This window comes from Haplochromis burtoni, unplaced genomic scaffold (genome assembly GCF_018398535.1).
Source record: "Haplochromis burtoni strain Fernald_Lab_line unplaced genomic scaffold, NCSU_Asbu1 Contig_140, whole genome shotgun sequence".
NCBI classification, from domain to species: Eukaryota; Metazoa; Chordata; class Actinopteri; order Cichliformes; family Cichlidae; genus Haplochromis; species Haplochromis burtoni.
In genome coordinates, this window is record NW_024582501.1 from 636952 (window position 1) to 663381 (window position 26430).

The following is a 26430-nucleotide window of genomic DNA, read 5'->3' on the forward strand; positions in this document are numbered from 1 at the left end:
TTTCACCGTCACATGACCGGAAGTTTTAAATGAAGCGGTTTGGGGCGTAGCTTTGAAATGAAAACAAGTGTTGTTTGCTGTCTTCTACGCTTTTTAGTTAATAAAAAACTCTATAGAATTACATATGGTTTTAAATGAATGAAAATAAACTCTTCGGCGGCCTCTGTAAACAATGAGGCAGAAAATTAAACAGTTAATTCATCAAATATGGGTAAGTATAGAGGTGCTAGCATAAGTAGCTAGCTGTTGTTTTCACTCCATACCTTTTGTGGCATGATTTGTCAAACATCTGTGCCACATATAACTATTTCCATTTGTCTTAGTGTGCATGTAATTATAGCATCGCTGTTTTTATTTGAATACAGAATTACCCGCGCAAAATTTACTTACATGCAAATTAAACCTTTTCCCTCCATCGTTTCACATCAGTGGTTCCAGCTTAAACTAGTTGTCTTTTTGCAGGGTGATCGTAAAAGCCTCTTATTGCGAAAAAAAATACAGTATAATGGATGACTCGGACCAGGATTTTGAAGATTTCAGCTCGAAGCATCTAAGACGAGTCCGCAAGAAACCAGGTGAAGCCAGACAGGCCAGGAAAGCAGATAAGCAGACCTCCAGTCAAGCAAGCGAAGAGGATAAGAGAAGGAGAAATAACAAAAAAGCTCTTAACTCTATCAAAAGGTTATCTTGGACGCAGCCTGCTGCTGCTGCTGGTGCTGGCGATGATGGTGGAGGAGAAACGCGTGTGGTCAATGGAGAGGCTGGACATCAGTCAGGGGATGCTTGGCCATCAGCTGAGCCTTTAAAGGAAGCAGGGCCAAGTCCTCAAAGCGGCCTAAGAGCGAAAGACAAAGTGCTCCTGAGGATGAAGCAGTTCAAGAGAGATAGTCCACAGAAGATGGTGCACAAAACTCACATCCAACCAGCAAACCACGAGAACAACTCTACTCCTTTTACACAGCAAAAAAATCAGGGTGAGATGATAGAATCCTCTCCAGTCTACTGCATCCCTTACTTTGATGTGCTCTCTTTTCCTGCTCAGTTTTTGTTTTTTCATTAGTTTTGTTTGTGTTGTGTTTGTGTTCAATTTAGGTTCAGGCAGTTTAGAGTGGGTTAGTTTTTATAGTTAAAATGTTTAGCTTTGGTTTTTATTATATTCAGTTTTCCTTTGTTATCTAATGGGTGGTATTTGTCAGGGGCAAGAATTGCCAGGCTCAGAACTGCACAGTAGGGAAATACAACAATATAAAAATATGAATCTCTGCTCTCTGGATTAACAGATGCACAAGAGTCTGATCAAACTGGCTGCAATAACAAATTTGATCAAACTGACAAAATTTAAAGACATTTGCTTTACATTCTTATTTTATTTTACTTAGTTTAGATTTTATTTTTATATTACATAATTACAAGTTTTTTTGCACACCAAGTTTTAGCTTTTAGTTCAGTTTAGTTTAGTTTACTTAACTATAATAAGCATACACCTTCTTTCTTATGCTTATCCAGTTCAGGTTTATAGGGTTGAAGCTGTTTCCAGCTGTTATAGGGTGAGAGATGGGGTACACCTTGAACAGTAGAGGTAGTAATGGTGAATGAGTTTAAATACCTGAGTTCAACCATTAAAAGCAATGAGCAGTGCACAAAAGAGCTGAAGAAGACAGTGTTGACAGGATGGAGTGTTTGATGGTGAGTGTCAGGGGTGATTTGTGACACAAGGATAGTATTAATCTGCCTGACAGTCTAAACATGGCAAAAGCAGCAACATTATGAAGACAAAGGTAGACCTTATAAACACTGTAATATTTTATGTAGGGTTTTCTGTGTCTGTATTGATCCGAGACATATTTTTTTCCCAAATTTTACACTTTAAATTTGCATCATTATATTTCAGTATATGCCATATAGAATTTACCTTGACTATTGACAAACTACTAACAACCTGTTACCCAGGGACTGAGTTCTATCGTTGAAAAATAGGAAATGTGGCCCATACCTTTTCCTTATTTTGAAATCCTGTTTTCTGAAATGTTGCTGTGTTATTCTTGCTATCCCTCACTTTAACCCGTATATTTCTGTCTCCGGGCTGTTCGCAGATACTCCAGATACCTTCAGCTCTGCTCTTCCTCCAGAGCCTCAAGACAACGATGAGGCTCTTGCTCTGCAGCTGCAGCAGGAGCTGGACAGAGAGGCAGCGCAGGCCCAGATTGTGGACTTGGAGGATGGAGGGCTTTTCTTCTGTCAGATTTGCCACAGAGACTTAACACACATGACAGCAGAGGGTCGCACACAGCATCTTAACAGGTCTGAGGATTTTGATTGCATTTTAGATGATAGCTTTACATACTAGTGGACACACAGGGAGGCTAAATGACATTAAAAAGTTTGTCTTCACTGTTACAGCACTGTAAGAGAGTGTTTATTGGACAAGTAGCCTCCATGTGGAGTTCAAGGATTCCACTCATTGAGTGCACCAAGTTGCATTTAAATGATTTGTTGGAAAATAAAACAATACCTTTTCTAATTTTCAGGTCATAACTTCATAAAGTATAATGACAAACATCTGATTAAAATAATGAAATCCTGGGGTTATAAGAGTTTTCCACAAATAAAAAAAAAATCATCCTCAGTTTCTGTGTTTTACAAAATGTTTGATTTCTTTGCAGATACATGAACTCTTACCTAAAGTGTCTCTCTGAATAATCAGAATATATATATTTTTTCATTTTTGTCAAAAATCTCTCTGTACAGGTGTTTGGATGAGAGTGAAAAGAGTGGCCCTGCGGCTCCTGCACATCCTCCTCCACCTTCTGGTGTTCCTGATTGTCCCATCTGTGGTAAGAAGTTCAAGTCCCAGAAGAGCCGCTCGGTCCACTTGAAGCGCTGTTCTTCAGATATGGACGTCTCACCGGCTGTGCTGATACAGGCTCTGCAGAGACAAGCTGAGGAAACCCAGAGTGCTGCCACTGCTAATTTACTGTAAGTCAGACGATAACTTTGTTGCATAACTAAAAGATAGATGACATCTAACTCTAGCCATTTTCTTCTTCAGCATTCAAGCTGTGGGCACCAAAAGGAAAGGCCCAACCAAGCCAGGCCTGCAGGCACGGAAGAAGCCCAAGAAAAAGCCCGAAGCCCTGGATGAAGAGACCATGGTGGCTCTGGCTCTGTCCTCCTCCGTGCTGGAACAAAAGAAAGAGGAAGAGAGGCAGTATCACACAAAGACTGGCACTTCTCACACGTCAGAGACTCAAGATCTGAAGTTGAGGCCAGACGCAGGTATCTGTGTTTTTCAAAAAGCAGGGAGAGGGGAGAAGATAAATAAAGATAGATAAAACTCGAGTACCAAATTCAAATCTTCTCCTACAACAATTTCTTGTTCCAGCTTCTTATTCTGTCACACCTCAGAAACGTGCAGCTCCAGAGACAGAAATGCCTGCATTAAGCAAGGTCACAGGAGGAAAAGCCCAAAGTACAGAAGAGATAAAACACATTTACATTTACTGAATTCCCAACTCAGTTTTCAAAGTCAGAAACTTGGGTGTGGTTTATTAATTTGACATTTGAGCTTTAGTTTAATATTTAATTATCAACACACCCTGCAGCCAGGATACCCTGCCTTTGATCTTGGTTTAGCTTTGTCTCTAATAATGATAGCTGATCAGGACCGGTCATTTCTCAGTTATCAAACCAAGTCAGAATAAATACCAGTAACAGCTCAAGAGCAAACGTGAGCAAAGAAAAGGTTTAACAAGGAAGGTTTTCGTCCTGTTTTTGTCAATGAGTAACAAATATTTAACAGTACAGTTGGTAGATTGTGGGTTTGCATACCTGTTGCTGTTTTAAAGCCCTGCAGCAGTGTATATGTGACTGTCTATTAGATATTTAATAACTAAAAGGTTACATTAAGTTGTTTTTTACTCAAATTTAATGAGGAAGTTTTCAAATAGCGGCAGCACCTAAATCCTCTGCTCCCCTCGTGCAGGTAAAGGGCGTGGAAAGAGAAAAAAAGGAGTCGTCCCTCGCCCTGCTCCGTTACTTCTCATTCAGGATGCTGAGGGGGCACTGAGGAGGTTGCAGGAACGTGTTTCTGCTCTTCTCCTGCGCAGCCCTCCAGATTGTCCCCCAACCCCACCTCGCAGCCCCAGCACTCTGCATAGCTGGAGCGGTGCTGCCCCCCTCTGGGAGAAAAGCCGACTGCTTGACGGAGACTCCAGCTGTCTGTCTGATTTCTACGTTCCGGAGCTCAGGGAGTTCTTCTCACCCTGGGTATCAGCAATGGTGAGTGAGACCAAAGACATGTTTATTTTTTATTGTGTTATTGCGTCAATTTTCAACTAAATGGGGGATTTAATCAATCAGATTGAATGGAAGCACCTCTTTTGTTCATTTGTTTTAATCAGATGCAACTTTAAGCACAGATAAAACTGTTGAGAGAAAAATGTTGTGTTTTGGAATCACTAATGGGTCCCAGTGGATCTTCATACTGAGAAGAGTGTGATCTTGCATGTCTTACAATATCTGACCAAAAACTCCTCCACTTCTAGACTGATGCAGCCTCAGAAGGCTCCAGCGACAAGCCCGAGTCTTGTGTTCAACCTGTGGCCAAAGGAACTCCCACCACTGGGTTCAGGACCTCCATCCTACCATCCTCTGCCAAGACGGCTTCCTGCTCCCCGGCTCCCTCCACTCCCGGTACAGGGCAGCTCTCAGTGAGCAGTCAGGTTCTTCAAGACCTGATGGACCTGGCTGACGAAGGCATGACACTCACACAGTATGGATACACAGCCAAAGGTAAAACACGCGGACAGAAATTATGTCCTAAAACATTTTTTTATTTAAAGTGGAGCAGCATTAAAGCCTTACCTAATGTGAAAATTGTACCAATAAGTTAACTGACAGTTTGATATTTTATATGATATAAAATTATGATGTTATTACCTGTAGAGTTTAATTTGAACATTTAAATAAAAGGCAAAGCGCCTAAAATATGGTGAACACATCACATACACACCTTTGTTCACTGTCTTCTGTTCTTGCTGTGTATGTTGAAGAAAAACTAAAACTGTGGGTGTTGGTTATATAAGTTTTATAAACATTTTAACATCGTGCTAAACATGAGGCTAAACTATTTAACCTTTTTTTGCAGACAACGCCAGCGAGAGCGGCTTCATCCAGGAGGAATCAGAGGAGCAGGCTGACCTCTGTGCCAGTGGCTTCCTGCCAGAAAGGGCCCACACGCATGCTGAGGAAAGACATAGCCAAGCGATGACAGCAGCTGAGCAACCAAGGGAAAAAGTTGGAGACAGCCACCTATCAGTAAGATGTTTCTTAACATTTCCATTAAGTTCATCAATTTCATCTAACCAAATCTTTTAAGTACTATTTTTGTAGGACCGCTTTATTTTCTTTCAGTTAGATCTGTAGTAAGGTCCCTAGATGTTTTCAGGCCAAGTTTAATCTGGCCCTCTTGTTCTGGAGTATAAACAAGGGTTTGTTGTAAAAAGCTGCCAAATATAAAGAGTCGCCTCCAGATATTTTATTTGAGTGAACAGTCATACGGCTACTTGTCAGTCAGTTGTCCAATAAATTTTGGAAAATTCTGGTGAAAGCCGAACACAGCACATCAGAACAGACACGTCATACGCTGGTACGAGCCGCTGTGCTGGTGAAGAGCAGCCAGCCACACGACCTGGGCACCTTGCAGTCATTGATTTGACCATAAACTCATCTGAATAACAAAGTATTTGTAGAGTCAAATTTGAGCCCACCTCTCTCGCTCAAACTGGGTCATGCAGCAGGACAGTGATGCAAATCTGCTAAAAAAAAAAGAGTCAAGGTGTTGCAGTTGGCCCAAAATTCAAATCTCAACCTGATTTAAGTGCTGTGGCGGGAACTTGTCAACTAATTCCCACAAACCTTAATGAACAGAAGCAATGTTGTAAAGAAAAGTGGGACAAAATTGCTCCACAGTGATGCGAGACAGAGACACTGATACAGTCACACATATAAAAGAATTATTTCAGTTGATCACTGGTAGATATGCTTCTACAGCCTACTGAGTCATGGGGTGTAATTCGTTTTTTCATATGGTTGCACAGAGTCCTATAACATGACTCATGATGTCATGTTTATAAACGATGTCATCTTTTATAAGCTTTCCAGCAATGCACAGTTTGGCTCAACACCCATCTGCCCAGCTGTGATGCAAACCGTTCTGCATGCTGCAGGCTAACTTTGTGATGACACAGTTTTTAAATCACCTTAATTCATCGTGTTCTTTTAAAGCAATAATTATAATAAAATAAATATCAGGACCTAAATAACATGTTAACTTACGTCATTGTATTGTGATGGTTTTCCCCCTGTAGGTAGCGCTGTCCACATTGGCGTCAGACCTGAGCAGCATGGTGAACAACCCTCAGCTCAGTGATGTCCAGCTCCAGGTGGACAGTGGAGAAGTCTTCTTTGCACATTCCTTCATGGTGTATGCTCGCTGCCCCCTGCTGGCAGAAATGGTAAATCAGTTATTACTGTGTTGCACATCAAAGCTCTGCTGATGTGCAACACCAGGGACGCATTATTATGCATATTGTTCTGTCATGTTTTGCAAGTATGAAATATAATCTAATTAGTGTAAAAATTGAAGCAAGTAGTATAAATAATAATAGTATGATTGTAAGAGGTAATTAAAGGTCTACACTGATGCATACTGTAGTGTGCGATGCTCCAGGTTGAGATTTCATTTTGCTTGAAAGAATAAGCCGTGTGAATGTGATTTTATTTCAATGCTTTAAAAACAAATTGGGAATTTTGTTTTGTTTAAAGTTGTTTCTTTAGTTTCTTATGAATTAATTCAGCTTTTTCAGAGTCGATTTGCTCTTCTGCTCGCGTCACAGATGCATGAAAGTGGTTTTGGGGTGCAGGAGGAAGACGTGCCTCCTGCTCAGAGGGTGTTGATCAGCGACGTCCCGGCCCAAGCAGTGTTTGCTCTTCTACAGTATCTCTACACAGCCCACTTCTCCTTACCGGCATCGCTGCAGCCTCATGTGCTGGAGCTGGCACAAAGGTACTAGGAGATGGAGGATGTAAAGTCCAAAGCACAAAATACAAAGCAAAAGTTTATGCGTGCAGCAGTGGCATAAATACATGCAGACTGAAAATGAGAGAGAAACAAAACAAAAAAAAGAATGCCGCTCGGAGTTCCCCTAGTAGCCCGGGGCAATAGTGTCACAACGATGGGGCGGTTCAGGGTCACCTGAACCAGCAATTACAGTATGCCTTATTAAAGAGGGAAGTTTTAATGGCAAAACCTAAAACTAGAGTGGATGTCTGCTCCCACCAAAAAGCTCAAATGCCTTAAACAGTCGATATTTCATCCTATAAACCAGGATCTTGTTTGTTGTCTAGCTTTGTTCTTTATGAAACAGAGCTGGTTCTCGTAATTGCACTTAAATTAGAAGCCCAGATGTTTGTAAACATATACACATGGGAAACATCTGGAGAATGCAGTCAGGATGTGGTTCGCAGTTGTTCTTTCTCACATGTAGGACACACGAGGAGACGGCGTACATGTGAGAGAGCGTGTTGGAAGCTGGCAGGTTTGACTGTGATGTGACTGAGTCAGATATTTGACTTCTCTCATACAGCTGCTTTAGATAAGCTGAGAAAGGTTCAGGGCTCTAATGCATGTGTGAAAAGAACTTCTGTTAAGAGTTTCCATTTTTTTAAATAAAACATTAAAATCATATAAAAAACAATACTTAAAAAAGTATTATTCTTTTTGATGTTTTCTGAATTTCATGTAAGAACTCTTAAAATTTGACGCTGTTGTGAAAGCTTCTTTCTTTCGTTTCTCTTTCCTGTTTCAGGTTTGACTTGCAGGAGCTACAACAGCTTTGTCATCTTGGGCAAGAGGAGACTCTGAGAGACGAGGGCAACTACTTAACCCAGGAGGAGGAAACAGACCAGGCCTTCATCGAGCTCCTCCGCTCCATGTGGAACGAAGACGATGCTGACGGTGACGACGGGGAAGATTCAGACAGAGGAAGAGATGAAGGCCTGGAAGTGGATCATCAAGCTGATGAGGTCACGTCAGGCGATAGAGAGATTCACGAAGAGAAAGTGAATGAGGAAGAGTTGGAGGAGATCTATGAGTTTGCGTCCACGCAGAGAAAGAGGGAGGAGGAGAAGGAGGAGGAGGCGCTAGATGAGGAAGAAGATGGAGAAACTAAAAAAAGCTTAAGTGACAAAAAGCTGCAACCTGACTTTCAACGTGAGCCTGACCCCAGCCTGGATCGCAGCTACAGCCGTCTCTTTTCAGATTCGTGGGGGGTGTATGAGGAAGCAGAGCCTTCCTCCTTAGCTTCTACCTCTGGTCTGCCAAAGGTGCACCTTTCTCAGCAGTCCCCTTGTAAACCATCATATGAATTTTCAGGGAGAGCTTTGCTTCAGTCTTCAGCAAGTGTAGTTAGTGATCCTTCCATCAGTCCTCCACCAGGGACATCCAACTTGCCGGTTCCAGGTGTGTCCCCTGGACAAGTAGGTGACATGGGTGGCAGTGGAGACAAGGGAAAAAATCCAGTTGAATTGAAAATGCCCAAGAAAGATCTATTGGAAGACATGAAGCGAGAAAGCCAAGGTCCTTATAGTATTTGCACCCCTCATTCTCCTGATTCAGCCCAGAAAAAAGACGAACCTGAGCTCATAGTTTTGTCAGACTCCAGTGAGGAGCTTGAGGGGGATGTTGCTGTTCTTAGTTCCCGTAGCCCCTTACCACGTTCTCCCGGTTATACAGAAATCAAATCCAGGCACAACTCAGCACCCAATGAACCAGCTTTGAATAAAGAGGCCAGTAGTTTGGGGCACAGTGCTGGTGATCAATTAGACTGTTCTCCAGAAGTTTCCTGGCTGATCCCGTCCACACCTGTCCGTCCTGGCAGCGGCACCAGGAGCAGCTCCACTCAGACCAGAAGCAGCATGTGCAGGACGCAGCTGTTTCGGAGAAGTCAAACATCCCCATCATCACCCTCTGTTTTTTCTTCTCCTACTCTTAAGAGCACCCTTCACCCCTCCAACAGTGAAACCAAGGATTCTGCCGACACCGACCAAATGAAGGGAAGTGTCTCCAGGTTGAAGATAGAAAGGAACTTCAGCTTTTCTCCAAAAAGAGAGAATAGTGATGATTCAAGGAACGATGGAGAGCGATTCAAAGTTCCCCTACCTCAGCCTAAACTGTCAAATCTCTCAAGCTCGACTCACCTTGATTCTCTCCAAGCTTCTTCAAAGCGTGATATTCCTCTTCAGCGCCACCCCCAACCTTACAGCAGTACTCCCTTACAAACGGAGCTCCACCATTCCCCTATGCGTCTTGCTTCCTCCCTGCTTCACACTCATGCCAGTAAGCAGAACTCAATGGGTCAGAAAAGGGAGAGAGCACCATCAGATAGCCCAGAGAAAACAGACCTGGGGAGCTTTTACCTCTCCCCTTTGTCTGACCCTTCAGGCCCACGCGCTTCGTCTTCTCATAGTTTTGAAAGTTCACCGAGGCTCACCGTGTCCTCTAGTCAGAGTCGACGTTCTCTTAATTCCAGCATTTATGAAAAGAGGTTAAGGAATGAGAAGGAAGGAAGAGAGACAGATTCTGATCATACTGAAGAAATGTTCAATGAAGGAGAGGAGGGAGCAATAAAAATAGAGGCAGATGTTGAAGAATCTAGTTTTCAGCAGAGTTTTATGGCCATGGATGAGCCTCCCATGGCGTTCAATGATTCATGGGGACTCGATGTGTGTGTAGACGCTGATCCAGGATGCTTCAGTCTGAGGCTGGAGGACAGCGGGCAGCGAGAAACAGCCCAGTCGTTAACCTCTCCCACCAGTCGACCTGAATCGTCCAGACACAGCAGCGAGTCTTTAAACCGCTGTGGTGGCGTGACTACCCCTTCCACACCTAAATGTCACCGCTCTCAGGTGCACGCAGGTCCCTCCATCACCACGTCCCCACCTAAAGCCAAATTGCTGACCACACCAGAGATTGACAACGGCCTCCTGGACTCCAAAATATGGGACAGCTGGGAAGAAGAAGAAGAGGAGGAGGAACTCCTTCCTCTCTCTAAGAGGGTGAACCCCTCAACCTATCATAAGACCCCAGGTAAGTATTTCTATTGTGTAATTTGCTAGCATAAATATAAACTGCATATTACTAAATAATATTTGTTTTAGACTAAATTATAAAAACCATCCCAATATGTATCAACAGGTCTTAATTTTTATTAAATATCAAGAAGTATTTTTCCTCTAATACATAATTTATACTAGAGTTGCCTCAAAATCTAATCAGATTCTTCACTCTACCAGACAACCTGTGCCTGAAGTAGAAAGTTATTGTCTGTATTCACAGGGTTGTACATGCTGTACCTTGTGGTTGGGACGACAAGCCTGCACAGGGCTACACATACTATAAAAACCAAGAGAAATATAGACAAAGTAGTGCTATATACAAATCACAAAAAGACAGATAATTATTATTATCAACCACAAGTTCTCAAACAGCCTCCACAATTAATTCAGTTTGTTTCTATTTAAAAAGCACCAAACAAAAAAAAGGGCATCTCAAGGCACTATATATATTAAGTCGAGACTCTGCAACATTAATTAATGTTGTGCTCGTTAACTTTAATAAGCACGAACTTGTTAATTGTGAAAGAATGTTATATCTGAGCCTCATTTCAAGGTTAAAACCAAATTGACTGGTAAAAGTTTGAAGTATTGATTAAATTCAAGTGGAAAACAAGGAATAATGTGTTGTTTGGGGGCTTATTGCTTTATCAGGTTCATTTTATCTATATTGTTTAATATCACCAATTCATTCAAATGCTTTACAATTAGTATAACTTAAGATATGATTGCGGGCTATTACAGATATATTGCTTAATTTCTGTTGAATAAATAATTAGTTGGGATTTTTTAAAGGACTGCACGCACTTGTCTTCTATTTATGAACTTCTAGTGTAGAAATTAGACTTTGTGCCTAAACAGTGTCTTCTTCTTGTGTTTCATCAGTGTCGTCTCACAGCAAAAGGCGGCGCACCTTGGTGCCCATCACTCCCATGCCCCACTACTCTGACATGGACACGCCGGAGCTCAAGAACAAGCTCAACAGGTCAGTTGGTTCACTCTCATCCTCTCGTTAAAGATTAGATACAAGGCCAAGTTTTTTTCTTCTAACTAATCACAGCGATTAAGTGAGGTATCTATCCGATTAGCTCCCCTGGTGTCACTGTCAACGCAGTCTGTCTGGCTCTGCTCGCTGTCAGGCTGTTTTCCTTCTGTCCATCTGTTAGTCCGTCTGTGCCTCGCAAATGCCTTTAACTTTCGCCTCTGTGCAGGTTTGGCGTTCGGCCTTTACCGAAGCGCCAGATGATCCTAAAACTGAAGGAGATCCACCAATACACACACCAGCTGGTCAGCTCAGACTCTGAGGATGAGGCCTCAGTCTCAGGAGCCACAGCTCAGATGAAGCCCCCTGCCAGCAGGCCAGTGTCCTGCGCCCAGACTGTGAAGTTTAAAGAACCCCGAGCACCTGCTGATGTGTGCCCTGTGAAGCACAACGGTGATGAGGTGGCGGAGCCTCTGTCCAACTCACAGGGCTCCAACACCTCCTCAGCTGGAGCCAGTGAAGAATCGGAAAGGTACTCCGCAGCGTGTAGATCATCTTAGGTGTTACATAACAGAGCGCTTGACTATAGACTCAGTCAGTGGCCTGTGTTCTCCAGGAGCCATGTTTCTGATGGATTCAGAGTTGCTCGCCTGTGTGCACCTGTACTAGTGTTGGTAACAAATCAAATGACATCAAAGGTTCACACCAAGTCATCTCTTGGCAGTCGTGAACATTCAGAAGATAATGTCTTAGTTTAAAGATGTGAAGTCCATCAAGAGTCGACACAATGCATGAGGATTGTGAAGAGGAGGATGTTAGACACCATTGCCCTCCTTCACAGCTGAATAGCACCAGTTTGTAACCTGCTATGGTCATTGTGTGTAATTTGCTGTGCTGTTGCCTCAGAATGACACCAAAGTGTACATCTGTGTACATCACAACCCACAGCTATACAGAGGGTGCTTACATTTTTAGTGTTTTTATTAATTGAGCTCTAGAATGTTGTTTTTGTTCCTACCTGGGAAAACAACAATGAATTTAGTCAGTAGTGAGTGCACAGCTATAAAGTCAAGATAAACAACCTTTATGAATGAGATTCTTTGGGGAAATTTGAAATGTATAAAAATGCCATTTTGTGATTTAAAATACTTCATCTAATTATGTCCACTATCTAAAATTACATTAACAGAGTGGAGATAACAGCCATATGACGATGAGTCAAAGACACGTGATGTTAGCGCTCCTGAGAGAAAAGAGCTTAAAATGCACAGAATGGGGAAAAAGTTCAAAATGATGCTGATTATATGTGATATAAACTTTATCAGCAAATGTGTTGAACGCTACTGTAAATTGCTTTTATATACTATGAAGCATTAATTCAAATTCACACACAGATGTTCTGTATCATGAGCTGATGGCGCTGATATGAACTAGAATTTAAGGTAACTTGCCTGAATGCTGTTTTTGTACCAGGTAACAGATCGGTGTTTGAAAAGCACCACTACTCACCTGCTCAGTTCTCTTGGAAAATGGGATTACTGTAGTGACGCTTGGTGGTTGGATTAGCAGGGCAATAGTATTCAGGGACCTTTGGCTTCTTTTAACACAATTACAGTGTTGCACAGAAAGAACAGGAGCAGCTCCAGTAATGCAGGACAGAGAGAGAAAACAACCTGCACACATCCATCAACTGAGTTTCTGGATCTGATAATTTAGCCAATATCAGGAGTTGCTTTTAGCCCATGTTACAGGTACAATTCCTCATATTTGGGAGGTTAAAACTTGATTTCATTCATGTTTTGTGATTGATTATTTGGTGCCAACATGACCCCTTACACGCCTGGCTGGGGTCACACGACCACACAACTACTGACATGTGGCTGATTGGAGACATTTTGGAACCGTTGAAGTAGCTTTCCAGTTCCAGCTGTTGCTTAGTGTGTGCACGTTTGACCCTCAGATATACAAGTTAGATACCTGACACTCATTTTAAAAATCAGACACTTAGTAGAGTCTATAAAATTAACCGCTTCCTTCTCATCAGGTCCAATCCAGAATTATGCATCTCGTCCGACGGCGACTCCGACAGCGATGGCGGGATTTCTGCCTCTCAAGCAGCGTCCCGGCTCCAGGATCGACTCAAAGCCGTGCGCTCCTTCATCTTGTCCGACTCCAAGCTGTACAGTCAGATCCTCCAGTATAAGCCTCTGGTTCTGTCTCAGCTTCAGGAGCAACTCAAAGCAGCGGGGATACGCCTGGGGGCCGCCAAGCTCATGGACTACCTGGACTCTCAGTGCATCACCTTCACCACAGCCAAGCCAGGCCGCGCCGCACCGAGCCGCAGGCGGGTCAAGAGGACAGGCAAGGCGGGCAAAAGTAGGTGAAAGAGAGGCAAGCGAGGAAGGAGGCATTACAGTCGCACTTTTAAACTCACTGCAAGAATGGTTTTATGTAGAAACTTAAAGATGGCAGATTTTATTTCTGTGCTTGGAACGTTTGTCTGATAACCGAAAAGGCCACAAGAAAATCTAAGTGATCAAGACAAAGACTGATCATTCCCAGGTGAGAACATCTTTAGTAAAAACAGGTTTATAACTATGTAATTATTGACACCGTTTCTCCAGGACCGGGTGTATTTTAACTGTTTTTTTTTTTTTTTCCCCCCCCCCCAAAATGTTGCATTTATTAAGAAAATAAATCAGATTAATGACGGCTGTAGTGTGGGGTTGACAAATGGCTGCTTTAGTCCCCTTCAGACATGCACTCCTGTTGCACCTTACAAGGTGTCCAAAATGAGCACCTGGGTCACTTTTTCCATAGAAGTCATGACAGGAATCTTAAGAAAGAGTAACATTTACACATCAGCCCAAAGAAGAACAGCCTGAACAGCTCTCATCAGCACAACATGTCACGTACACCCTGCTCTTTGTTCTCCTCTCCATTGTCACTAACATTAAAAAGTTGCCATTCACTAAGTTTATACTGATTATAGTCAGTCTTTCCAATACTGTCACATGTCTGTCTGAATGACCAAACTGTCACTTTAACAGCCAGTAAAGTTATATCTGAAAAGGGCTTTTGATTTAAAAATTTCAAAACAGCAAAACCACTTGATGTAATAAAGTTGATATTACACTTTGTCAGCCCAGTGATACAAAGTTAATCCTCAGCGTGTTGTATTGCACAACAGTCAGGTGTTATGTGTTGCAACAACAAAATATGAGCCAGTTAAGCGCAAAGAAATGCAATCTCACAGAAGTTGTTGAAAAGACATTGTGTGGTTTTTTTTGTTTTTCCTTATCCAAAGATTAACCAAGATGCTCGCAGAGCTGAACACACTTGAGAAAGGAAGCAGGTTGTTGAACAAGGGGAAGATCTCATAGCTTCTGATACATCATTCAAGTAGAGAGAGAGAGAGAGAGGGGGAGAGAGAGAGATCCGTTAGAGCAGCACAACATAAAGTCAATGCTGTCAAGAGTTCCCAGTCAGGTCGCTGCGTTTGCATCGTTGTGCACTCAGGTTTCTCGACAGCAGTTGTGAAGCACGAGGCATCAAATCACATTCCAAATTAGACACAACGCTACACATCCCGGAGACGGGCTCGCCTCCTTTCCACCCGTGTGGCAAGTTCCGGATGCATCAGCGCGGTGCATCTCCTCGTCCCGGCTCGATGCCTCATCACAGTCATGGGAGGTTGGCAATGTTGGCAAGGAAGCGCTGAGCCCACCACTCCTCCAGGTCTATGGGCACAAAGTCTGCACAGAGGGGAGGATGGCAGGAGAGACAAGAGACGAAAGCTTAACTTCAGCTTGAATCAAATGAGCAAGTACGTTTTCTACACGTGAACAAAATGTTACATTAACAGCTGAAGAATTCCAGCCTGCGTCTTTAATCGATTCATTGTTCTTCATTTGAATGGAGAGCTCCTTTTGTCATGTTGTTAATTTCTCAGATTTGAAAAGCTTTCGGTCTTCTTAAAAATAAAAAATATATAATAATATTTTTTTCTTCACATTCTAAAGAATTCAGGATTAGAAACCGGTTTGGTTTAAGCTTTTCGGGGTAGCGATACACAATGGAAAGCGGAAGAGGCAGGTAGGTGTGTGCACTACATTTGGTCGTCACGGCTGGTTTATCTGGAATAGCCAGGTTCTCAAATTAGAGGTTAAAAATTAAAGCAATACTATTACAACAGTTGCCCTCTGCCTTGCATGCTGTTCATTCAGAGAATAGCCAATCTGTTCAGGGGTTTAAAGGCCCAGACATAATAAATGCATAGATTACAGGTTCAAAAGCTGAGCAGCTTAATGAGTAGGAAGAGGTTTATCTGTTAGGATGCCATAAAGACATACGGTAAGATTACATTAAATGAGTGTGGTCACGTTAGTTTCTAAATGACTGGAGGCATTTTAAAAGTCATGGGAACTTACTCTTCATCGCAGCACTCGGGGTCTTCTCGGAGTACTGAACGGGCCCTTGGCTGCCAGCCAGCTCCCCTCTGCCGCCGTCCTCCAGCTTCTGCTCCACCTCCTGCCACACTGCAAACAGTCACACACGCGTGGAGTTGTAATTACCATTTGGATGTTGGATGGATACACTGGTGTATTTTTTCCTGTAATCTTTGAACTCATACAAAAAGACACTAAAAATAAAAATAAATCTTCAACCAGCAGCTGAGCTCAAGGGCACATCTACACAGCTCTGACCACTATTTATCTAAATTCATTTGAAGGCTGCAAACCTTGAGAGGACTGGTCTGGTAGGCGGATTGTGTTTATCAGCTGAGGGTGAAGGTTTTTCCATTTAATAATCAAGATAAATCTCAAGGTTTAGTTTCTGTGGACATGTCTTCTGCTTACTTGGAGCTCCAATAGTCAGCCAAACATTTAATGTCTAACGGCTTTAAGGATGTTAAACAATAAACCAGTTGAACGTGTGCATGCGGGTGCATAAAACGCTTTCTAATCATGTCTGCAGGTTACATTTGTTACAATTTTTATCTTTTTTGTGTGAACATGTTCAACTGGAATAAACCGCAGCAGGTTTTCTCTCTTCGAACAACTCGACAGAGCGTGAGAGCGGTTCCTCCTTGTGTCTGAGCAGAGAACAAAAGTGAAGCGCTGAACTTTGTGGTCACAAAAGGACGCCACAGAGCAGTCTTTACTGGCAGCAGCCCAAGAGTAACACAGATAGCTGGCTCATGCCGATTCAGCTCCACAAATTATTTAATCCGAGCACGGCATGAAATACTGGCCGGCGCTGAGGTATGCTGGACAATCTTCCAAGACGGGGGTGTATGTTGCAGGGCCTGGACTTAACTCATTGTTAGGGTTTACTGACTAGAAGCAGCACTCGTCTGAGACCTACTGACAACTAGTTGAATTTTTGCAGTAGTTCAGGTATTTGTCATTTTAAAAAAAAGGGTTATTAGTATGCAAAACAACACCCAACATTACTGAAAACTACCTTATAAAAAAGGATATAAATTCTGAACCTAAGTATATGAAGAGAAATTTACCAACACGGTAAAAATACAAACAGTAAATATTAAAATTTTGCACATCTGTATATCCAAAGCTTCTTATGCAGAGGAGGACATGTATTGCAGAAGATCATCTGATTTCCAAATTATCATCAGCCTATTAAAGACGCTTATTAAAGATGACCAAAGTGTCAAAAAAGTGAGATCACTGATTGTACAAGTACCAAAAAGCTTGGGCTCTAAGCTGCTTGGTTTCAGACCGAGTGGAAAGCCCCAGTATGATCCCCTCAGGCAGACAGCTCTGCCTCTGAGCACCGCAGGTCCACCACTTGCTGTGCAAACTTTTGTGAGAGGCCGCCAATAGGAAGTATTAAGAGGTCTTAAAAAGAAGAGGAACTGGAGCTACAATGGTTTAAGAGATGAACTGAAGGGCTACACTAGTACCCAGAACAGGTTGAAAAGGCTCATTATAAACTATGAATCATGTAAAGCTACTCTAGTAACTAATACCACGTCCCCTTTCAGATAAAGATCTGACTTTTTGTCTTGGAGGGCTCACTTTGCACTCTGACTTACATCACCACCCATCTATTGGTCCCCTTATCCTCACCTTCGTATACAAATCGGACATTCTCCTCGTGTGCAGGAGTGAATCCCTCCACTGGGCTTTCAGTCTTCTGTGCGGCCGCACTGTGGTACCGTTTCCCGTTGAGGCGATTGAACACGATCTTTGGAGGAGGAGAGCTAAGGAGAAAACACAAGAGCTAATTGCAGAGGAGCGGCTTTTTGGATGAAGACAGTCACAGGAGTCACGTTACAAAGTGAGAGTAAAAGTCTTATGTTCATTTAGCAGCTTGGATTACTTGGTGAAGGTGTGGCCACTTTGATTATGACAGGACAGACTGACTTGGTTCTTCATGGGCAGGGTGAACATGAGCTGAAAAGGGCATCCATTACCTACTTGGTGTTTTCTTGAAGGTGGGGTGTTATATATTAGTGCAAATCTAAGTGTAAATCTAAGTCTTGCACACTTTCACACAAGAAGGTTTTCTTAGAGTGGTCAATTTTTTCCTGGACATTTTGGAGACTGCAGCTTTGTATTGGTTAGTCCACCTTAACTATCTCAGTACATTAAGTTAGTTTTGCCATTTGTAGATGAAGTTTCAATCAAGGCTAGATTTAGGCTTTTCTTTATATTATTTTCTTTATATTTCTACACCTTAATAAATCACAGCAGGCGAGGTGGGTTGGCCCCTCAGGTAGCAGAGCTCTCGGCTACACCATGCAGTGTCACACCTCAACTAATGGCGCCTCTGATTGGCCCGAGAAACTGACGGGCCGCCAGAGAAGTTGTGTCCGATAATGGAACCAAGCCACGCTTACGTGTTATATGATCGCGCTCGCGGTCCACGTGGGAAGTATTTTGAGCTCGCGCTGCTCAAACAGCAGCACGCCCAAAGAAACCCTCAAAAAAAAAAAAAAAAAAAAAAAAGGTAAACATTAAATAAAAACACAAAGTAAACATACTCACTTTGACGTGAGCCAGGACGTCGGCTTCAGTTTCAAGTCGCCGAACTTGCTCTCGACCTGCTGAGTGTTACCTGGGGCAAAAACGGAAAAATTACGCGTTTGTAGACTCGATGTAACCCAGCACTCAAACATTTCACCTTACGAAACAACCCCGAAACTTTCGCTTTCTTGAGCCAAAAGCAGCCTGACGTTACATTGCATCACGCGTTAGGTAATGGCCACATTCACTCACCTGTCCTCCGTTGTGTAACGAGTTTGCTGGGACCTCTGGTGATTGTGTACATCATGTGAACGCCGATACCCTCGAGAAATTCTGCACTGCCCCTTCTCCTTAATTGTCGGCCTCAAGCATTGAACGCTGACTCTGAAACTTGTAGCTCTTGTCCGGTCCTTCTGAGGCTGCCCCCCGAAATGATTGTTGTCCAGGTCAGCTGCTCCACAGTTGGCTCGAGGCCTGCCAGAGACTCGCTTCGACTTGTTGCCCGCTGTGTAGACCGCCCGCTGCAGCTCCTCTCCGGCAGGTGGTTCAACTGAGATGAAACGACGTCCAGGACTCGTGCAATAGGTTGTGTGTAGGTCATTCAAGGAGAACGCAGTTCCACATGCCGGGGATCATTAATGGGAGGCGGGGGCAAGCTTCCTGACGTCCCTGAATTGTGACACTCTAAGCCGGACACTCCTACCCTCTCTCCTCTGCTGGTGCTCCGGAACCGACTGTACCACCTCTGATTTCTGACAGGTTACAAGGGCACTGTACACTTTATTCTCTGCAGGACTAAAAGCGAGCATGCTGGGCTAGCGTCAAGCAAGTCCAAATGCAGAACAGGGCTTCCGCCTGAACATTTCAAAATAAAACTAATTTTGGAGTATACAAGCCTACAGCTACTTTAAACTGAAGCACCATTTAAAATATGATAAGCAAAATCTTGAGATGACACCATATGTACTTTTATATCACATTAAAAACTACACAGTTATATACTATTGATCATGCAGCTAAAAATACTATGCACTTAAACACTGATTAGCCACAACATTAAAAACCCAGCCTAATGTTGTAAAGATCTGGACCAAACAGAGCATGGACTTCTAGGGATATACTCCTCTAGTGTCTGACTTCTTGTGGTCATTGGGCTTCTTGTCATGTTCCATACGCAGTTGTTTTCAAGTGTTTCTGTTTGTGTTTTGTCTTCTTCTCATCAAACATCCCTCTAGAATTGGTTATTCACTGAAAATGAGTCAAGGAGCTGCCACTATCCAAAGAAAAGATCTAAAAAAGCCCCGAGAAGTATTGCTCAGGACCACAAAATAATAATAATAATAATAATAATAATAATAATAATTACAAGAAAACCTGGGTCCTTGGAAGCAAAATAAAGTTTTGCACAGCACTGTATTTTATTTCAGATTTTCCATTTAATTATTCTCTTTTGTATTACTTTAACAAAATAAATAAAACGTATCATAGTTTAAATTAATAGTTTTAATTACGTTGGTATTAGTTATAATAACAACATAAATTATACATAGTTAAGATTTACACACAACAACACCTTTCCATTATTATTCATTTTTATTACATAGTATTTAATGGTGAATTTAGAGTTTAAATGTACATGTATATTAGACATTTACTATACGTATTTTACTTATACTTTATTCTTTAGTATACTTTTACTTTATTGTATAGTTATTTCAGATTAGGTTTGTACCTTTTTAATATTTTTTTTTCATTGTTTTCTAGTTCACTGAGCTTCATGCTATTTTAAGTATATTTTTGTTGTGTTAAACTTAATATTTACATACTGTTTCCCAACCTTGCGATTAATTAATTACATTCATTTCTAGGGATCTTAAAATTTTTCCACACTTTGAAAAGCCTTTTATTCTGAAGTCGGAGCTGCTGTGTTTCCGGTCGCGTTGTTTCTATTTACTTCTGGTTAGTCCGCCTGTGCGTGACGTCACTAAACGCCCCTCAGGCCGGGTTTTAGGAGCCGCGAAGCGCTCACCTTTCACCTATTAAACCAAATTCGCAGATCTCCAGGCGCTTTGACAGTAATAAAGAAAGCTGACAGGAAACTTACATTTTGGTGCAGTTTGAAGGTTTGGTTACACACTTCAAAAATATTTATTAGACAATTATTACGAATGTTTGACCAATTGTGAGCATTAAAAAAAAAACTCTATTAACAAGGATAGGGCTTTAGTTTTTAAATCAGCTTTTGGCACTCACCATAATCTCTCTGGGGACTTATCGTCATTGTTATCCTTTGATAATTTCTACCTGAAATCTAACATTTCTTTCTTTCTTTCTTTTTTAAACACGCAGGTAAACTGATTCTTTTGCTCAGATAAAAATTAGCTGAGTGCCTCCAAACTGCCTGAGCTGAAATTCTGCATTTAGCAACTGAAGATCAGCCGGGACAAGAAGCGGCTCAGACAGGCTTAACCAGGGTGATATCCAACACTACACTTCTCACTCAACCCCCATTCATCTGCGCTATCTGGGTCAATCGCCTGACTCTGCAGGCCCAAAAGCTAATAATCAACAGTCCCCACTACACAAGCTTAGCATTAACAGCAGGGCCAAACAGTGAATGCATGAGGTTTTACACTACACCTGAACAGTTTTATGTTCTCCTGAGACAGTATGTCCAGGTTTTTGTGTTTACTGAATGATGCGATGCAAGATATCAGCTCAAACCGTTCACCTTTATTGATCCATTTTAGTGTCCAGAGCCGTCACATAACGACACAGAACATGACAGACCAACATTTTCAGTCTGCCAAGCAGCTCTACATTCCCACAACTATTACAAAGAAATAAAAAAAAAAATCAAGTAGTTATTCACAAGAGTCTGTGTCACCTTACTTTAAACTGTTGATGCATTTTCCTGTTATTTGGAGCAATTTGATTAGTAAAAATAGATTTTATGGTTGAGTAAAAATTTTATATCTATTTTACCTCCAAAACCGTTCCAGTTTCTAATATGTCCACCTAGGAAAATTAATTGTCCACTTTTGTTGTACAGTAATATCTACAGTGTATAGATATAATGATATCATCAGATACTAGAATGTGGTGACCACCAAAAGCTGGCAGTCATTAGCCCCAAAAATCTAGAATCAGTCAGGCTTATTAAAGTCATTTAAAGCCTTACGGCAACACCAAATTGTGTAATTTACATTTTGAAATTCTACACTCAAGTTTAGGGATGAAAAAAAAAGTAAAGCCAGCTTACTTTACATTCAGCATATATGAAATGCAAAAGCACGAGGTTGATTTTCCAGACAAACAGCAACATCAAGCAACGTCTAACTTTAGTTTTTACCCATTCAAGTAAAAGCAGTTACAAAACTGTCATACTGCTAAAAAAGGGTTTACTCTTTAAAAACAGGCACTGTGTTATTGGTAACACTTGAGCCTTACACAAAGCCATGCATTAACTCCATTCGTGTATTTGTGCCACAATTGATCCCTCATAAATGTCCTTGTGGTTTCATATACAGTACAGTACAAAAGTTTGTTTTCTCCATACATTAACAACATAAGTAATCACCAAGCCTACTTATTATTAGTTTGTCTATGCTGCTCTATAAAGCATTTATGTATGTTTCTTTAATAAGTAGTATTCACATGTCATAAATGACAAAAAAAAAAAAAATCATCTCAAGGTAGATTTCTTCAGATTTTAGTGAGTAAAAAGTGCACACAGTGCTCTGCATTATCTGAAAGACTGTATAAACACAACTAACATGACAAACATACAAAAGAAAAAACAAAAAAACCCCAAAACCCCCAATGTAGTCCTGAGTGGATGAATACATCATGTTGCTGCAGGTCTATTATAGACACATATTACCAGCACCTTGCATTAACAAGTCTGTAAATATAACAGGCGAGTTCATCATTATTCATTATTAAAGTGATTTAGTCGTAATAAGATCTGTTACTTTGTATTTTGTTATGGCGCCCAGTTAAAATTCTTCAGGAAACATACACCCATAGAAAAACAGTGTTCTTGGAAATAAAAGGAGTATATGATCTCTTGCTTGAGCTTACATATGGGTGACAGTTTCTTTTATCTTTAATAAATGCCAACATTTTGTTGAGTGGATTTATGTGTACGTCAGTAATGAGGGTCACAGTCTTCCACCATGCTGTCTGTGATGTAGTTGACTTTTAGCACCTCCTGGTAATACTCCTTCTCTACTTGTGTGTTGACGGTCCAGGCTACAACCTCGACACCCCTCTGGGCCCAGTACTGCACATAGTCCCTGCAGACAGGACACACAATCGGTGAGTGATGTTCATCTGGTCTGAATGACCCAAAAAGAACTTTTTAAGGATGAGTACAAAGCAACGATAACTTTTTTGGTATAACTTAAAAAAAATAAATGTAAAAGTGAGATACTTAATATATACAAATATATGTAATGTTTAGATTTCCTCCTATTGATGATCCACAACAATAAACCCGAGCATGGAATAAGACAGTTAGCAGTGCCATTGAAATGCACCTCTAACACATCTGTATTCTAATGAAATCTAACGCATATATAGAATATATGACTGTATGTTCCAGCTACAAAACTCACTGTGAGACAAAGTTCTTCTGTATCAGGAACGCCGAAACGCCACAGAGTTTCCACAAAACATTATGGTGTGCCCAGTCCAACAAGATGTCCATGGCAGTCATCCAGTGATGTTTCCACAGCGATGAAAAACGTGGGGCACCGTCCCCGAACCGGCTCAGGCTCCAAGGCCGGTGGGTCAGTGCCGTGACCACATCTGGGTCACTCTGTCTCATCTAGACACAAAGTGTTGGTGAACATTAGCATGCTGTTTTGTGTATTTGTTTCCCCACTCTTTCTGAGTCAACACTATTTATTACAATACGTTTTTAACTTAACTCTTAGACTGTGCAAAAATAACTACAATTAAAACTGTAAACTACTTTGAGCCACATGTCAGCTGATGTCAGGTCATCTTAGCGTTCACTTTAATTGGTAACAAATGAATGAAAATAGGAACCAAGAGCTCAGGCACTAAGAGCTGTGTGCTCATACTGTTTAATTAGTCTTGTAATCCATCACCTAAATGTGTCTAGGAGGTGCAAAGTGTAACACACAGATATCCGCTTATCCTACTCAGGGTTGCGGAGCGGCTGGCGCCTGTAACGGCTGCCATAGGGCGAGAGGTGGGGCACACCCTGGACAGGTCTCCAGCCTGTCGCACTGTTAACACAGAGGCATACTTACATCCACACCTACGGCCAATTTAGAATCAGCAATTAACCTACCCCAAAAACTATGGTAGGAAGCCGGAGTACTCAGAGAGAACCCACAGAGACATGGGAAGAAAATGCCAACTCCACACAGAAAGGCCCGGGCCAAATGCTTGATTTGGACCCAGGACCTTCATACTATGAGGCAACAGCGTTAACCACGTTGCCAATGTGCTGCAAGTTTAAAAAAAATAAAATATAAAAAAAGTTCTGAAAGTGGTCAGGGTTCATAATCATGCATAGAGAACTTTGAACTTCTAGTTTATAGCAGAAGTTAATTAATGTAGGATAAATAAGATAAGCTGACCCACACAAACTTGTTTCTACATTTCTTCTTTTGTTTTTTTTGTTTCACTGTGTGCAGCCAAACTGTCTGAACTTTGTGCATCTTTATCTTTTGTACTTTTTAAGGGTGTGTAATTGCAGCGTTGAAATTACCCCTTTGGGAACAAACGGTGCTACGTGACCTGACAGTCACCAGAAACTCTTCATGTCTGGAATTTGATTCTTTATACTACATATTAGTTTACCTCGGTGTATTTTCTTCTAAATTGTAATTTTCCTCTAGTTGGACTAGATCGTATGAAGAAAACCACAGAGAAAAATCCCCCCTGAAAAATAGTGTGTTTACTGACATGAACTAAGCTTTAAACTCTTCAGATATGAGCCGTCTTACCCTGTAGATGACTTTGGGCTCGAAGGAGCAGACGATGCTGCTGTTGTAGAGGACCGGATATTTCTTATACAATTCCTTTAGAGCTGCGGCTGCCTGAGTAGGAAGAAGAAACAAATGGTTATCGTAGGTCATTCAGCTGTTTGCAGATTTAATGTTTTTGCTTGTGGGTGTTCCTCTCCGACCACTAGGTGGTAACTAGCAGCTGTGTATGCACAGGCATATGGGCCCGCAAATCATAAATGTCAGTACGTGAGCCTCCAACCACAACTGCAGCTTTCCCTTTCTTAAAAATGTGCAAATGCTGCACTTAAGGAGTTGAGTGAATACCCTAACTTTAAGCTAAGAGACTACTGCCCCTGGCTCAGTTTTTATGTTGCCAACACAAACAAAGTTACATTTGGTTGTTAAAGAGCAAACAAACAAGGAACGTCTAACAGCATGCACAATGTTACCACACAAACAAAACATTGCTTATCAGTGGTGCTGTCCTCAATCTGTGAGAAGCTGTGTGTGTGTGTGTCCGTGTGCGTTTTAGGGGTTTGTTATTTGTTTGAGTACAGACAAACCTGGAACATGTGTTCTGGACGTCTTAAAGTGCATTAGTGTTAGTAGTGTTTCTCTTCTCTGGATATTCCCCGGTATGACTCTGGCTTGCCACAACTAATTTTAATGATTAGTTTTGTGTAACTAATAGAGTGGTGACATGTATTATAGTGCCATTCTATTGGTAATGAATAAAAAAGTAGAAATGCTGGACTTGTGATCAGTTTGTATCAAGCCATCACTAAAATCAACACGAGCAAACTGTGACGATGGTGATGTGCAATCTCTCAGTTATGCAGGCAGTTTTGTTGGCGTTACCTCATCTGGATGACCTTTGACATCAAAGTAGATGGTTAGCTGCAGTTTGATGCATTCCTCCACTGCCTCCTCCAGGGTGGGGATCTTCTCTCCTGCAAACTTGTCCCTGGGGGAAATAAAACAAGGCTCGTTTTAACTGGATTTCTTTTTATATTGTGCCAGTGATCTTTCATACGTCTCACTACACAGTTTGCCAAAGTCACTTATATACTCGTTCACTCTCATCTAGCACAAGTTTCCGGTTCTCCGCCGTTTACCTGCTCCGATATTTCCCTGGGCTATATCTTTCAGTTAGATATTTGATCCTTGGCACATCCAATCTACATGCCGTCCTCGGGCAAAATAGTGTTTATCTAGCACAGCACAATCAAACTGTCATAGAGAAAGTATTATTTGAACATGTGTGTAAATGGGTTAATTTGGGGTTTGTGTAAGCAAAAACCTATGAACTTCTTGTTAAGAGTCTGAAATTATTCGTTTAAAACGGTTATACATAAGCATGAATTATTCAGATGTGTAACCACTTTGCCAAGGTCTGGACAAAGACACACACAGTCAATCTTAGATGAGAGGAAATAACCCAGGAACCACTGAGGCTCAAACCTGTCATGAACTGGAAACTGCTGGAATACCAGTGTCACAGTGAAGCATAGACTGAGAGGGAGCTGACTAAGAAAGAAGACACTGCTCCAAAATTGACACCTTCAAGCTCAACTGCAATTTGCAGCTGTCCACATGGATAAACCAAAAGCCTTCAAAACAAAAGTTTTATGGTCTGATTAGACAAAGATTGAGCTCTTTGGTTACAATGCCAAGAGATGTGTTTGTAGGAGTGACGGAGAAGCTTTCAAACCTAAGAACACTGTACTAACTGTCAAGCATGGTGGTAGGTAGCATCGTGCTCCGGGGGTGTTTTGCTGCCAGTGGTACAGTGCACAAATTGGTTGGAATAGTGAGCATTGTTAATATGGAAGTCTAGTGTAGTATATAATTTTTATATTTCTGTGTTATTGTAAAGTCATTTAAGTTAAAGTTAAAAAAAATGCATACGCCCCCCAGTGACTAATATATTACTTTAAACGTTGGATATGATCCAGTAGAAACTGAAATATTTTCTTATTTGTGTGACCCTGACTTTTGACCTTGAAACATTACATACTAGAATCTGTGTATTTTGTTATCTTTACCCATATGATTGGAGCAGAACTGGCTGAAAGCTTTGGCATTGATAAGCTGTAACAACTTTACGATAAGATATAATCATCCAGTGTGTGATTTTGCATTGTGACATCATATGGCGTCACATTGAAAAAAAAAAAAACTGTGTTGTACAGCTCTCTCCATGCGCAGTGAAGGCCAAGGTGAAATGCTCGACCACCTAGGTACTCATTTCTAACAATGCCTTGTATATTGCTTTAAAGTTTAAAGACAGATTATA

At 41.5% G+C, this 26430-nt stretch overlaps 3 protein-coding genes across 4 annotated transcripts; 1 reads left to right on the plus strand and 2 right to left on the minus strand.

Annotated features, from left to right (window-relative positions):
* Positions 1–13619, plus strand: slx4 (SLX4 structure-specific endonuclease subunit homolog (S. cerevisiae)). Of its 2 annotated transcripts, none has more exons than XM_005931324.3 (14): positions 1–211; positions 463–974; positions 2094–2301; positions 2749–2976; positions 3050–3276; positions 3983–4278; positions 4545–4791; positions 5147–5316; positions 6369–6515; positions 6897–7066; positions 7869–10147; positions 11059–11158; positions 11385–11687; positions 13200–13619. In XM_005931324.3, the coding sequence occupies exons 2-14, from the start codon at positions 506–508 to the stop codon at positions 13537–13539; spliced, it is 5184 nt and encodes a 1727-aa protein (XP_005931386.1). In that variant the 5' UTR covers positions 1–211; positions 463–505; the 3' UTR covers positions 13540–13619. The 2 variants fall into 2 exon arrangements, with proteins under 2 accessions (XP_005931386.1, XP_042080482.1); XM_042224548.1 differs by lacking the exon at positions 1–211 and having other exon boundaries at positions 469–575; positions 682–974.
* A 795-nt stretch (positions 13620–14414) lies between these two features.
* On the minus strand, positions 14415–18988 carry mcrip2 (MAPK regulated corepressor interacting protein 2). Its single transcript, XM_005931323.2, has 5 exons — positions 18400–18988; positions 18169–18238; positions 17248–17381; positions 15586–15693; positions 14415–14910 (listed from the first exon to the last, which is right to left on the minus strand). The coding sequence occupies exons 1-5, from the start codon at positions 18452–18454 to the stop codon at positions 14840–14842; spliced, it is 438 nt and encodes a 145-aa protein (XP_005931385.1). The 5' UTR covers positions 18455–18988; the 3' UTR covers positions 14415–14839.
* A 1476-nt stretch (positions 18989–20464) lies between these two features.
* gde1 (glycerophosphodiester phosphodiesterase 1) lies at positions 20465–25098 on the minus strand (the record flags this gene model as incomplete). The annotated part of the gene is given in 4 exon segments (XM_014336482.2): positions 20465–22445; positions 22767–22978; positions 24132–24224; positions 24993–25098. Coding segments are annotated over 4 exon segments (559 nt in total), but the record flags the coding sequence as incomplete, so codon positions are not given.
* Between the last annotated feature and the right edge of the window lie 1332 nt (positions 25099–26430).

Excerpts from the sequence above, each read along its gene's own strand:
- slx4 (XM_005931324.3), top strand. The coding sequence starts at position 506 with ATGGATGACTCGGACCAGGATTTTGAAGATTTCAGCTCGAAGCATCTA. Across the intron at positions 975-2,093 it reads TACACAGCAAAAAAATCAGG|ATACTCCAGATACCTTCAGC; the intron begins GTGAGATGATAG and ends GGCTGTTCGCAG. Across the intron at positions 2,977-3,049 it reads GCTGCCACTGCTAATTTACT|CATTCAAGCTGTGGGCACCA; the intron begins GTAAGTCAGACG and ends TTTCTTCTTCAG.
- mcrip2 (XM_005931323.2), bottom strand. The coding sequence starts at position 18,454 with ATGATGTACACAATCACCAGAGGTCCCAGCAAACTCGTTACACAACGG. Across the intron at positions 15,694-17,247 it reads TGTCCGATTTGTATACGAAG|TGTGGCAGGAGGTGGAGCAG; the intron begins GTGAGGATAAGG and ends GACTGTTTGCAG. Across the intron at positions 14,911-15,585 it reads CCCGAGTGCTGCGATGAAGA|ACTTTGTGCCCATAGACCTG; the intron begins GTAAGTTCCCAT and ends CCCTCTGTGCAG.